Genomic DNA, 13,504 nt, shown 5'->3' with positions numbered 1-13,504 from the left:
GTTTCCAGTAGATGGCAGCATGTCATTGCTAATCCCTACCTATCAAACAGCTCCTGGTCACTTCAGATAGGAAAACCCATAATAACCTTTTCTGCAGAAATCCAGAGTAATGTCCCTGGGACAATAGGTCTGTAGGAATCACGTCTACCAAAGCAGCTCCCTTGGAAGGAATTCAATATTCTCAGCTACGCCAGAGGTCATCGCTGGCCTTAGAGAAAGTACAAGGTCAAGGATAAAGCAGGAGTCCAAGCTGATATGCTTAGGCTGGCTTTGTCACTCGCTCTGCCGCCTTGAGGAAAGCATTTAAACAGTCTACCTCAAAGAGGAGCTGGGAGAAATTAAAATTAGAAGATGTGCTCATTGATTGGGAGGAAAGATGCTGGATCATTTTGTGGGGAGAGTACCGTGTCAGTGCAGGTAGCAATTTCACGCTGTGCTCTTTTCTGGCTCTTGTACTGTGGGGTCATTCCTTCCCTGTCCTCTTCTGGGGTCCATCTTCCTTCTCATGCCCTTTACATGCTGGTGTTCTCCATCTCCTCTCTCTTTTTTTTTTTTTTAATTTTAGGTGTGCTATGCAGCTTGTGGGATATTAGTTCCCTGACCAGGGACCAAACCCATGACCTCTGCGGTGGAAGCGCAGAGGGGTTCCACTAGTCTAACCACTGGACTGCCAGAGAAGTCTTGTCCTCTAATGGTCTTAAATAACAACCTTGAGCTGATGATTCCCCAAACTGTTCAAACCAGGCCCCTCCCCTCCTCCACTCTTCTCCAAGCTTCTAGCTTACACACTCAGTTGCACATGAGCCATCTCCACTGGAAATCTCACAAACATCTTACACTTGTCACATCCACTGATGATCTTCCTTCTGCCAAGCCTACTCCTCCCTCTTCCTATAGGCTTATCTGATTTAACAGTGTGGGGACCCACGTAGACATCCATGTCAGAGAGTGGAGGGTCAAATCTGACCCATTTTTCTTTATCTTCAACATTTAATCACTCTTTATATCCCGCACATTTCAGCTCATTTATACATCTCAAATCTGTCCCCTCCATCTCCACCAGGACTGACCTAGTTCAGGCTCTACACATCTCTCTCTCTACAATTACCTTCCAATTGGTCTGCAAGGCCTCTAGGGTTATTGCCCTCAAGGCCATTTCTATATAGTTGCTGAAATAACCTTCTTAGAAAACAAATCTGACCATCTCCCTTTTCTGCTTAAAGCTCCTTAGGCCACAAATACGGTTAAAGTTATCACGCCACAAATATTTACTGAATGCCTACTGAAGACTCTTGAGAGTCCCTTAGACTGCAAGGAGATCAAACCAGTTGATCCTAAAGGAAATCAACCCTGAATACTCATGGGAGGGAATGACGCTAAAGCTCTGATATTTCGGGCACCTGATGTGAAGAGCATACTTATTGGAAAAGATCCTGATGCTGGGAGACACTGAAGGCAAAAGAAGGCAGCAGAGGATGAGATGGTTAGATAGCATCACAGGCTCAATGGATGTGAGTCTGAGCAAGCTTCTGGAGACAGTGGAGGACAGAGGAGCCTGCATGCTGCTGTCCATTGGGTTGCAAAGAGTTAAGACACAATTTAGTGGCTGAACAACAACAACACTGCATCCCAGGTATTGTTCTTAGCCCTGGAGATACAGAAATGAACAAGAGTTCTTGCCTTCTAGAGTTCATAGACAAGGAACAAAGAAACAAGTATATATTAAATACATCAGATGGTGACATGTGCTAAAAAATAAATCAGGGTAAGGAATACAGGGAGTGCTGAGAGGAGAAGCAGGTGTGTCTTGGAACTGTAGAGAGAAGGCCTCTGATGAGGCGGGGCTTATGTTGAGCCAGCTCTGGTCTCTCCTCAGGTTACACTTCACCACTGCCTGCCTTAAGCATCTGCTCCAGTCACCCTGAACTGCCCTTTCTGTTCCAAATGGCTCTCTCCCTATCCTGGATAATTTCAGTTAAGATTAGTATTGAGATTTTCCCTGGTGGTTCAGTGGCTGACTTCATGCTCCCAATGTAGGGGACCCAGGTTCGATCCCTGGTCAGGGAACTAGATCCCACATGCTGTAACTCAGTTAGCATGGCACAGCTATGGCCCAGCACAGCCAAACAAACAAATATTTTTAAAAAATTAAGTATTATCTCCTCCAGAATTCTGTCTTGATCTCTCTCAGATGTGTTAGGGAAACTCAAAAAGAGTTAGATATTTCCTTTACAAAGCTCCCCATTAATGTGAATACAAAACTTAAGCTACTTATTGCCTATAACGTTTAGGACTTTAATCTTTAAAGTTCAATCTTTTAAAAAATTGAAGTATAACTGCCATATAACACTGTGTCAGTTTTTTTCTAAAAAAAAAAATAAAAAAAAACAGCTTTATTGAGAGTATGCCATACAATTCATTCATTGTGCAATTCATTCAAAGTGCACAGTTAAATGTCTTTTAATATATTTGTAAGGCTGTACAACTGTCAACACAATCTATCTTAGAACCACCCCTAAAGGAGACCTTGTACCCATGTCCCATTTCCTTCCAACCCACTAGCTCTAAATAACCACTATGCATTCAACTTCTATAACATTAGTTATTTTGAGCATTTCATATCAATGGAGTTAACATGTGATCTTTTGTGACGAGCTCCTTTCACTTAAAGTTTGCAAGGTTTATCCATGTTGTATCATATATTAGTACTTTTGTATTTATGGCTGAATAAATCTATTGTAGATATGGATTGATCATATTTTATTTATTAGTTGATGGTTACCTCTGCAGTTTCCACTTTTCGGCTTTTATGAATAATGCTGCTCTGAACATTTATGTACAAATTTCTGTGGAGATATAAATTTTCATTTCTCTTAGGTATATATCTAGGAGTGGAATTTCTGGATTATATGGATGCCAAGTGACGTGGGTTTGATCCCTGGGTCAGGAAGATCCCCTGGAGGAGGAAAAGGTAACCCACTCCAGTATTCTTTTTTTTTTAAGTTTTATTTATTTGGCTGCACCAGGTCTCAGTTGCAGCATGTAGGATCCAGTTCTCTGACCAGGAATGGAACCCTAGCCATCTGCATTAAGAGTACAGGGTCTTAGCCACTGGACTACTGGGAAGTCCCTCACTCCAGTATTCTTGCCTGGAAAATTCCATGAACAGAGGAGGCTGGTGGGCTACAGTCCATCGGGTCCCAAAGAGATGGACATGACTGAACACACCCATGCGTGCGCGTGCACACACACACAGTAACTCTATGGCTAACTTTTTGAGGAACTTACGAATTGTTTTCCAAAGAGCGGTTGCACCGTTTTATATTCCTATCACCAATGTATTGATATGAATGTTCTAGTTTCTCCACATTCTCTCCAACACTTGCTATTGTCTGTCTTTTTGATTACAGTAATCCAACACTTGCTTTTGTCTTTTTGATTATAGTAATCCTAGTAGCTGTGATGTGGTATCTTATTGTAATTTTGGTTTGCATTTCCTTAGTAAAAAATAGTGTTGAGCATCTTTTCATATGTATACTGGCCATCTATATGTCTTGTTAGACAAATGTTTATTAAATTTTTTGCCCATTTTTTTATTAATAGATTTTAATTCTTCCCAACAGTTTTAGACTAAAAGAAGAATTGGGAAGATAGAACATTTCCTGTTTAACTTATACCCAAATTCCCTATTATTAACATCCTACATTAGTATGATACATGTAGCACAACTGATGAACCTATATTGATAAATTATTAACCGAAGTTCATAGTTTATTCCCATTTCCTTAGTTTTTACCTAATGTCTTCCTCTGTTTCAGAATCCTACCCAGGATACCACATTACATGTAAGTATCATGTCTTCTTAGGTTCCTCTCGGCTATTACAGCTTCTTAGATTTTCCTTGGTTTTAACAAACTTGACAGTTTTGAGGAGAATTGGATGGGTATTTTGCAGGATCTTCATGTAGTGGGATTAATTTGATACTTTTTACTATATGGGTCACGATTTATGCATATTGATGCTGACTTTGATAACCTGGCTGAAATACTATTTGTCAGACTTTTCCACTAGAAAGTGACTCCCCCACATTCCACATGTACTCTTTGGAGGGAAGTAATTATGTGCAGCCAGCCTTAAAAAGTGTGCCTCTACCTGTAGATTAGCTCCATAATCTATCCGGAATGCTTCTGCACAGATTTTTCTCTTCCTCCTTGTTTATTACTGTAGTCAACCATTTACATCAGTATGGACTTATGGACATTTACTTGATAGTTTGGGTTGATATTCAGTAGTACTTTGTCTATTCTGTTGCTCCAATGGTCCCCTCTTTGCCATAGGGAGCTCTTCCTGTGTCTCTCTGACACGCTGTTACGTATGTGCGTGTGTTTAGTACTTCCTTACCTTCTGGTACTACAGTGAAGTCACTCAGTTGTGTCCGACTCTTTGCAACCCCATAGACTGTAGTCCACCAGGCTCCTCCGTCCATGGGATTTTCCAGGCAAGGATACTGGAGTGGGGTGCCATTTCCTTATCCAGGGGGATCTTCAGAAAGTATTAATACTACAGGCTCATCTTGTCTATTTCTTGTTCCAGTCCTACAATCAGTCACTTTCTGCAGGAGCCCTGCTTCCTTTTATTGAATAGCACTTAGAACCAGACTGGGGTACTAGGTATGCACAATGCTACTGGGATAGCTTTACCTAGTCTTAAATTAGGTTATTTGCTTTTGTATTATTGAGTTGTAAGAGTTCCATATATATTCTGGATATAAATCCCTATGAGATATGTGATATCCAAATATTTTCTCCCATTCTATTGGTGGTCTATGATGTACTGTACTTCTCCATATAAACCTATGTCCAGAGGAGGCAGTTCAGGCAAGATATTTTTCTTCTTTTGTTCCCAGGTACCAAACAGTTTACTCTCTATCAGTGCAGATTTTTCTGTTGTCTTCTGTGGAGTAGATGTTCCCACTCCATAGGGTACTATATATAGGAGATATAGGACTTGGTTAAGTCAATATGTACAGAACAGCTTCAAAGCTAACTTGGAGCTTCTGGAAGAGGAACTGGGGCTAAAGAGGGGTGAGGCACCTAGGAGCAAAGACTGCCATCATTAAAAGCAAACTCACTTAGCTGTGTGCTCTGCTTAGTTGCTCAGTTGTGTCTGACTCTTTGTGACCCCATGGACTGTAGCCCTTCAGACTCCTCTGTCCTTGGGAACTCTCCAGGCAAGAATACTGGAGTGGACTGCCATACCCTCCTCCAGAGGATCTTCCCAACCCAAGGATCGAACCCAGGTCCCCCATATGGCAGGTGGATTCTTTATTATGAGCCACCAGGGAAGTCACCATTGGTTAGTCTCTCTCTAAGAGTGATCACAACTCCGCTTCATCATGGGAAGTGGATGAGTACCTTTGCTGGGAAGAGCAGGGCTTTCTTTCTAACTATTCAATGAGAAAAAAAGAGGCTGCCAATTTGGTCTTTTATATATCACACTAGAATCACACTAATTGCATTTCTGCTTGCCCCAAATGCTTCAGACCCTACCATGGAACTGAGGAGTAAGCAGCCTTCCCTAAATATGTTCCAAGTTTGTTGCTATACTAGGTAAGTTGTAGGGCAGATAAAAGGAATGCAAACCAAAGCATTTCAGATATCTGATCAAGTCTACTAGGGGCTGATTCTCTATCCTGAGCTCATTTAACCTACTGGCAGCATTTAACACAGATGAGGACACTCTCCTCTTCAAACATGTTCTTCACTTCTAGGACACAAACCTCCCCTGGTTATTTTCCTACTTCATTGGCTGCTCCTTTTCAGGTTCCTTTGCTGGTTCTTTCCCAGTATTCCAACATCTAAGCAGTGGAGGACCCAAGGACCAATGCTTGGTCCGCCTTGCTTTCTACTCTATTCATTCTCATTGCAGTCTCACTTCTCACTCTGTCTCATGACTTTAACATGACATTTATAAGCTAATGAACCACAAACTCCCATTTCCAGTGTATATCACTTTCCTGAAAAAGCAGAGACATCACTTTGCCAACAAAGGTCCATATAGTCAAAGCCATGGTTTTCCCAGTAGTCATGTATAGATGTGAGACTGGACCATAAACAAGCCTGAGCGCCGAATAATTAATGCTTTAAAACTGTGGTGCTAGAGAAGACTCTTGAAAGTCCCCTGGACAGCAAGGAGAGCAACCTAGTTGATCCTAAAGGAAATCAGTCCTGAATATTCAGTGGAAGGACCGATGCTAAAGCTGAAGCTCCAATACTTGGGCCTGCTGCGAAGAGCTGATTCACTGGAAAACACCATGATGCTGGGAAAGACTGAGGGCAGGAGGAGAAGGGGGAGACAGAGGATGAGATGGTTGGATGGCATCATCAACTCAATGGACATGAGTTTGCGTAAACTCCAGGAGGTAGTGAAGGATGGGGAAGCCTGGCGTGCTACAGTCCATGGGGTCACAAAGAGTCAGACACAACTGAAAGATTGAACCACCACCTCTTTCCTGAACTTTAGATTTGTGTATCCAGGTCTCTCTTCTTTACTTCTATTTAGACATCTAATCAGCATCTCAAACTTCATATTTCTAAATCCAAACTCTTGATAGCCTCTTTGTATTTGCCTGCCCCCTCAACTCAACCTGCCTTTCCCGTCGTCTGGCTCATTTTCATTTCAATAAATGAAAATACCATCCTTTGAATGGCTCAGAACAAAAATCTTGGGGTCATTTGTTCACTTCCAATCCCTTAACAAATCCTGTTATCTCTACTTTTAAGATATATCCTAATCTGTCCATTTCTTATCCTCTCCACTGCTACAATTGTGGTTTGAATCACCACTATTTTTCACCCAAATTATTGCAATAGTTTTCTAACAGATCCTTCTGTTTCTGCCCTTGTGTGTAATTTCCCCTCCTCAGGAAAAACAGAAAATCATCTATTTTCCACATAGCAGCCAAAGCGACTCTTTTATAACCTGAGTCAGATCATGACATTCTTCTGTTCCAATTCTTCTAATAGCTTCCAACCTCAAAGTAAAGGCCAATGTTATACTGGTCTTCAAGATCTCAGCTTCTTTGATTAAATCTCTGACTCCTCTCTTATTCTTTCCTTGTTTATTTACTTCAGCCCTACTGGCCTTTCTTCTGTTCTTTAAATGCTAAATACATGCCTCTTTCTAGTTCTCTGCTCCTAGTGCTCCCTTCCTCAGAAGCTCCTCTATATATTTACACGACCTACTCTTCTTTAGGTCTTTCCTCAAATGTTACCATCTCATTAAGAACTTCCCTGAACACTCAAAATCACAAATTACCTTCATTATATCTGAATACACTCTATTCTTCTCAACATATTTTTCACCATAGCACGTATCATCATCTGGAATACTTTGTATCTTACTTGTTTATTAGTTGGTCTCTCTTGCCCATAATAATGTAAATTCCACAAGGGTAGGGCCTAGAGAGGATGCACACTCAATAAGCATTTGTTGAACAAATGAGTAAAAGGATTCCTTTTACTTCCTTATGTGATAGGACCTCACCACGTCCTGAACCTTAGCTTTCATTTCCTTATCTGTGCCAGATTAAATAATGAGAGAGATACCAGTCTAAAGAAAACCAAGAAGACCACAGAATCAAGGAGAGATAATAGAGGTAACAGGAGAGATAAAGGAGAAAAGAGGCAACGGTAATGAGAGAGACCAATACAAAAGGGAAATGTGGGAAGAGACGGAAGTACTAGGAGGAAAATCCTGGGATTTTTTTCCCCCAACAATGGCTTCACTTGAACTATAAAGGCTGCCTGGGGATGGAAGTACTCATTCAGACTTTTCCCGTTACTCCTGACTAGTGGGTTGCTTCGAAGCACGTGACAGTTCAGGGTAAGATGTTCTTTGATGAAGGCAATTAAAGAGCACACTCAGAGTGGCCTTCCACTTTCTAGCTAGTCTGTAGTGATTTTCCAGGACAAAGCCTCTTTTTGAGCCTGGAAGTCAATGGTTGTGTCAAAAGGGTCAAAAACATAGCAGAGATCATTACCATAGGGGACAGGGTCTCTCAGCAGTTCTGGTCATATTATGGGTTATTTTGAGCCTTTGCTCACCCAAGATTTATTCCTATTAGAGATTAGCTGGACCAAAGGTGTGTATGAAGAGACAACAATACCATGAGTAGAAGAGTTAACATAAATGGAATGAGTCCAGATCTCTCATTTCTTTATTTTGGAAGAGTGTTCTATTTTCCACTGGTCAGGAAGGCTGTGAAAGTGAAAAGCTACAAGAGCCTTGCAACTTCTTGTTAAGTAAATTTTCTGACACATGGCAACTAGTGATTAATTACTATGTTAGGAGATAACATTCCTATAGAGGTTTGCTGGAAATACAGATGTTGTCTGTGCTTGATTAGACATTGCTTAAGGAATGCTGAGACACACTGCTGCACTCTATTATTTCTGGCTATTTTGGTATCATTCTTATGTTTATTTTACATCACTTCACATTCAGTAGAATTGATGGAGCCCACTTCACAAAACCTGTCCCTACCAAAATCAAGAACAGGGAAAACAACAACAACAACAAGGTTATAAAGTGTATTTAGTATATGTGTATGTAGGAGAGCAAGAGAAAATGAAGGAGAAAGAGCCTATGAATAGTTAGGGATGTAGTATTCCTTCTTGTAACACTTTCTAGAAAGAAAGAATTGCAAAGGAGATGCTCTGTTTCTCAACAGCCTGTAAGAAAATGATCTCACGTCAGCTGGTTAAAATGTTCGGGATGTTAAAGATAAACTAGACTTTGCCATTATCCAAGCTCCTTACCACAAAAAGAAGCCTTGATTTGATACCTAGTCATTCGTCCAGTATACAAAGTGAGCCCTTACTCTGGTTCGAAAATCTCGGCTTCCTGGAGCTTACAAGTCTAGTAAAGATGTGTCTTTCTGAACTGTGATCAGGATGGAATCATCTAGTGCTATATACTTAAGCTAGCCTATCTCCTCTCAAAATCTGTGAACAGTAACGAGAGCAGTATCTCTCCCAAGTGGTCATCTTTTAGCTTATAGCCACTTCCTTGGATATCACCCCCAAATCCAACCGTGACAGGCATGGCTTCGCTGAAGAAATGCTTTGCTGGTACACGGCCCATTAATGTCAACCTCAACACTGCCCAGTCATCATTTCATTATTCAGATGCTAGGGTTTTCAGTATGTGTGCAGGCCCCATAGTGTCTGTCAAAAGCTGTGTTAATTTACTTACTTCAGCAAAATAAAAAAAAAATTCATTTAAAAAAGGATGATTGAATTTAGGAATTATATTCCTCAGAGAATTAGTAATGCTTCTCTGTATCCCTCAGGCCTCTGTGTTCTTAACTTCCCATTTTCAATGTTATTATGAATAGACTAATTCAATAATGAGATCATTCCCCATAAGGGAGGCCAAATAAATGCAGCATTCAGTCACACCTGCTTTCCCTAATCTGAGCAAGGAATGCTTTCCACCGAATTTAGCCTAACATAGGGAATTTAATGCACACACACACTCAAACAGAAAGAAAACGCCAGAGGAGGAGGACAGAAAAGCAGAACAACAGGAGAGCAATGGAACAAACGAGTGACAACCTGGAGAAGAAAGGTCAAAGTGAAGATGTATGGCTATATGATTTCAAGACGAAGATCCTAGCACGGATGTCCTAATGACTGTCAAAGTAACACAGCATTTCATCATCCCCAGAAGTTTCTCAACAATTATTTCAAATTTTATTAAACTTCTTCAGGAATCAAAAAGTCAAGTGAAAAGACACAGAAACACTAAATAATAGGCAGGAGCATGCCAGACTATTAAAAGCAGAAAACTTCCCAGCAATAAAGGGGTTCATGGAAAAATTCATCCAGGTATAATCAGCAATAAAACACCAACACCATAATCGTCATCCATCCTCTTCAAAACTTCTAAAGTTCTCATTAAAGCCCCAAAGATCCACTGACTTAAGAAAGGTATGAGTAGCGTTGAGACCCCTAAAGAGAGAAGATTAACTCTTGCATTTGAAAAAGAGTATTACAAGGAAACCCTAAAAAGTGAGATCAGCAAACCCTGAAAAGAGAAAGTCCAAACACTATTTTAAAAAAATAACGTTCAGTTACATGAAGGAACAGCATGGAGAGTGATGAGTAACCATTTTCTCCCCACCAAAAGGAAGAAGTGGGGATGGATTTCAACTGGGAAAGACAGAAGAGATGAAGAAATAGATTCATGTAAAAATACATTCAATACATGTTATTTATAATGAGAGAAAATGTAAAAAATCCCAATGTCTACAAATCTGCAAATATTAATAATCAGATAAATAAATTATGATTTACTTACCCCATGAAACATTTGTTCAGGCATTAAAAAGAGTATTTTCAAGGGACATTAATGGATATGGAAAAAACCATGTTTTCAAAGGTTACTAATGATATAGGAAAACACAAAGTAAATGAATAAAAAACCCATTAACAATTTTATAAAGAGAAATGATACACATGCCCACGAATGAGACTCACCTGTACACATAGCACATTCATAAAAACCAGGAGAAAGTATATTAAATATTGCATTTTTAGATTAAAAGTTTATGAGTAATGTTTATATTCTTCTTTGTATTTTAGGTTACATATTTTATGCTACATATTTTATGCAATGAGCACATATTACATTTACAATTAGAAAACAAAGTTACTGAAGTTCTGTAGTAAAAGACCTTAGGTTAGACAATAGGAAAAATTACCTGTTTCACAGTCATTAAACATTCAATAGAATTTTATAGACTTACTTCCCTATTACCAAAGGACATCTGTTAGTTCCATTTTTTTTCCTTTTCTAAAACTGAGGTATAATTGACATATTAGTTTCAGATGTACAGTGTAATAATTCAATATATGGATATATTGTGAAAAGATCATTGCAATAAGTTTAATTAACATCAATTACTTGTTTCATTTTTTTAACTAGCTTTTTAATGATTAAGAACCCATTTTTATTAATGATGGAACACGAACTGAGTCCAGTCTACCCTCTCTTACCTTGCGAAGTCCAGGTCTGCCTCCCGTGACATGGTGATGTTGGTCAAATTCTGCTGCAGGACAAAAATGTTCCTACACATTTTCTTGATGCCAGACTCACTGATGCGCCGGAAGTACTGGGCCCCATTAATAAGGATGCAGGAGATCAGGTGTCCCAGGCCTGAGGGATCAGCACAGGGTGATGGGGAGGGAGGAGACAGATTAACACCATCTTGAAGAAACGGACACACAGGATTCCTCTCTCTAGTCCTCAGAAAATGTAAGTGACCAAAGAAAACTTAGCTGTGATGGTTGGACCACCTGATCTTACAGTGATTTTGGAGTAGTTAGATACTGCCCAAGGAGTTACAAGTGGGGAGGCTTCGTGCTGGTAAAAAACCGAGTACATCCACAGTTTCTGCACTGCCATATACAGCTAAAGCCACAGGCCAAGGCTTAAGAGTATACGCTGCTGCTGCTGCTGCTGCTAAGTCGCTTCAGTCGTGTCTGACTCTGTGCGACCCCAGAGACAGCAGACCACCAGGCTCCCCTGTCCCTGGGATTCTCCAGGCAAGAACACTGGAGTGGGTTGCCATTTCCTTCTCCAATGCATGAAAGTGAAAAAATAAAGTGAAGTCGCTAAGTCGTGTCTGACTCCTAGTGACCCCATGGACTGCAGCCCACCAGGCTCCTCCGTCCCTGGGATTTTCCAGGCAAGAGTACTGGAGTGGGGTGTCATTGCCTTCTCCGGAAGAGTATATGCTAGAATTTTTTAAATTACTGCGTAAAACTTCTGTTTTTCCTGTTGAACTATTTTAAAGCAGAGAACACCATATATAAATACTATCATCTGTTTAGCCTCCTTTTCCTCCTACAAAACAGGTAGGGGTTGTACTTTTGGCTCAGAAGTTGATTGGGAACCTATGTAAATAAAAATAAATCAATAAGAAATTGGACTCTTGGCATTAATGTTAAGATACCTCAACGCTGACAATGGGGTATATTTCTAAAGGAGTAATGGGAGAGAACATAACTCGAAACAAAGTGGAAGGAAAAGCAGATCACACATGAACTGCTGAGTTACCACAGGACTCCTGTGTAGTTTTTCAGGGGTCTCATTGAGTGAGTTGTTCTCACCGCCAAAGGACTGTCTTAAGGTCTGTGAAATTTGACAAATTGCTGGTTAGGATGTCAGCAAACCAAGAGATCCCATTTCAGGTTATCTTAGGTAATGAAGTTGAGGAATGTTGGTTCAGAACAACCCGAGGAACATGTGGGTTACCATTTTTAGAAGTTAGATTTCAATTCGAAATGCTTGGAACTAAGTAAACCTCTCTTCCTCCTTCTTCTCTTATTCTTACAAAGTTGGACTCTGGCAAGATATTTTCTCAGAAATCTCAAGTTAGTCTGACTAGTTGAGAATAGTCTACTATTTTTGTCTCAGGGTGCAACTTCAGGTTCAAAGGCTTCTTCTGTCTTCAAAGCAAGTTTTCCCTTGATTAGGATACATGTAGGAAAAAGACAGGAGAAGGCAACATCTCTTGCTTCAGCTGCTGCTGCTGCTGCTGCTAAGTCGCTCCAGTCGTGCCCGACTCTTAGGGACTCCATGGACTGCAGCCTACCAGGCTCCTCCGTCCATGGGATTTTCCAGGCAAGAGTTCTGGAGTGGGGTGCCACTGCCTTCTCCATTGCTTGAGCTACACTCACCCAATGTGGCTTCAAGATGACAAATTAGCTACTCTTATAAGGTGAAGTAAAAAGCTTTTCACTCAAAGGGAAAGAAACACACACATGGATTTTACATTTAAAGCTAGACAATTTATGTGAAAAATCTCTGTTGGTTCTTTTGCTATGATGCCCTTGAGCCCATAACTTCAGGCAGAATTTTGTTCTGCAGTGGTTTAATGTGGTCTGCCCTAAGCATAGGCTATGAGGTGATGCACTGGTTATAGAGAATAAAAACCAGATTACAGAAATAAATGTATATAATAATTAAGCATGATAAATTATAATAATAAACCAGTTAAAAGTTGGTCTGCTTTGTATTATCACTATACTCCAGGAATTTTAAACAGTATCTGTGATTAAATACACCCCTTAAAAAAATAATAAAATATTTCTCCTTGCCACACCAAGAAGACTGAGACCACTGTCACCTCCTCCACTTGGGAAATTCAATAATATGCCCTTGAATTTAGAAAGTGATATGACAGGGGATAGCTAGCTTTTTTTAAGTAGGAAATTTCCAATTTATGATTTTTTTTTTTTAGTTAAAATCTCTTCTGTGTCAGAGGATTATACCTCTATTGTTTCCCAGAAGGATTAGATGTCAAGAAATGTCTGGTCCAAATGAGAGGAAAACTCTGGGATGTGAATGGTGACATGTGGGACTTGGAAGAGCCAGTGTCAAAAGCCAGACGGGAATTCTGTGTGGTCAGGAGAGTGATTCTTAGATGGGTCCTAGA

The 13,504-nt window shown here is 40.2% G+C and overlaps 1 protein-coding gene across 3 annotated transcripts in view; it reads right to left on the bottom strand.

Annotated features, from left to right (window-relative positions):
* Window positions 1-13,504, bottom strand: part of EXOC4 (exocyst complex component 4) — an 800,870-nt gene that overhangs the window by 46,799 nt on the left and 740,567 nt on the right. For all 3 annotated transcript variants that reach the window (XM_061414736.1, XM_061414737.1, XM_061414738.1), the window contains one exon: window positions 11,061-11,220. In XM_061414736.1, coding sequence (XP_061270720.1) covers window positions 11,061-11,220 — 160 coding nt within the window. The remainder of the gene's footprint in view (window positions 1-11,060; window positions 11,221-13,504) is intronic.

The sequence above is a fragment of the Bos javanicus genome, chromosome 4 (genome assembly GCF_032452875.1).
Source record: "Bos javanicus breed banteng chromosome 4, ARS-OSU_banteng_1.0, whole genome shotgun sequence".
In the NCBI taxonomy this organism is placed as follows: domain Eukaryota; kingdom Metazoa; phylum Chordata; class Mammalia; order Artiodactyla; family Bovidae; genus Bos; species Bos javanicus.
Note: the sequence above shows the minus strand (reverse complement) of the source record. Positions and strands in the feature narration are given on the sequence as shown.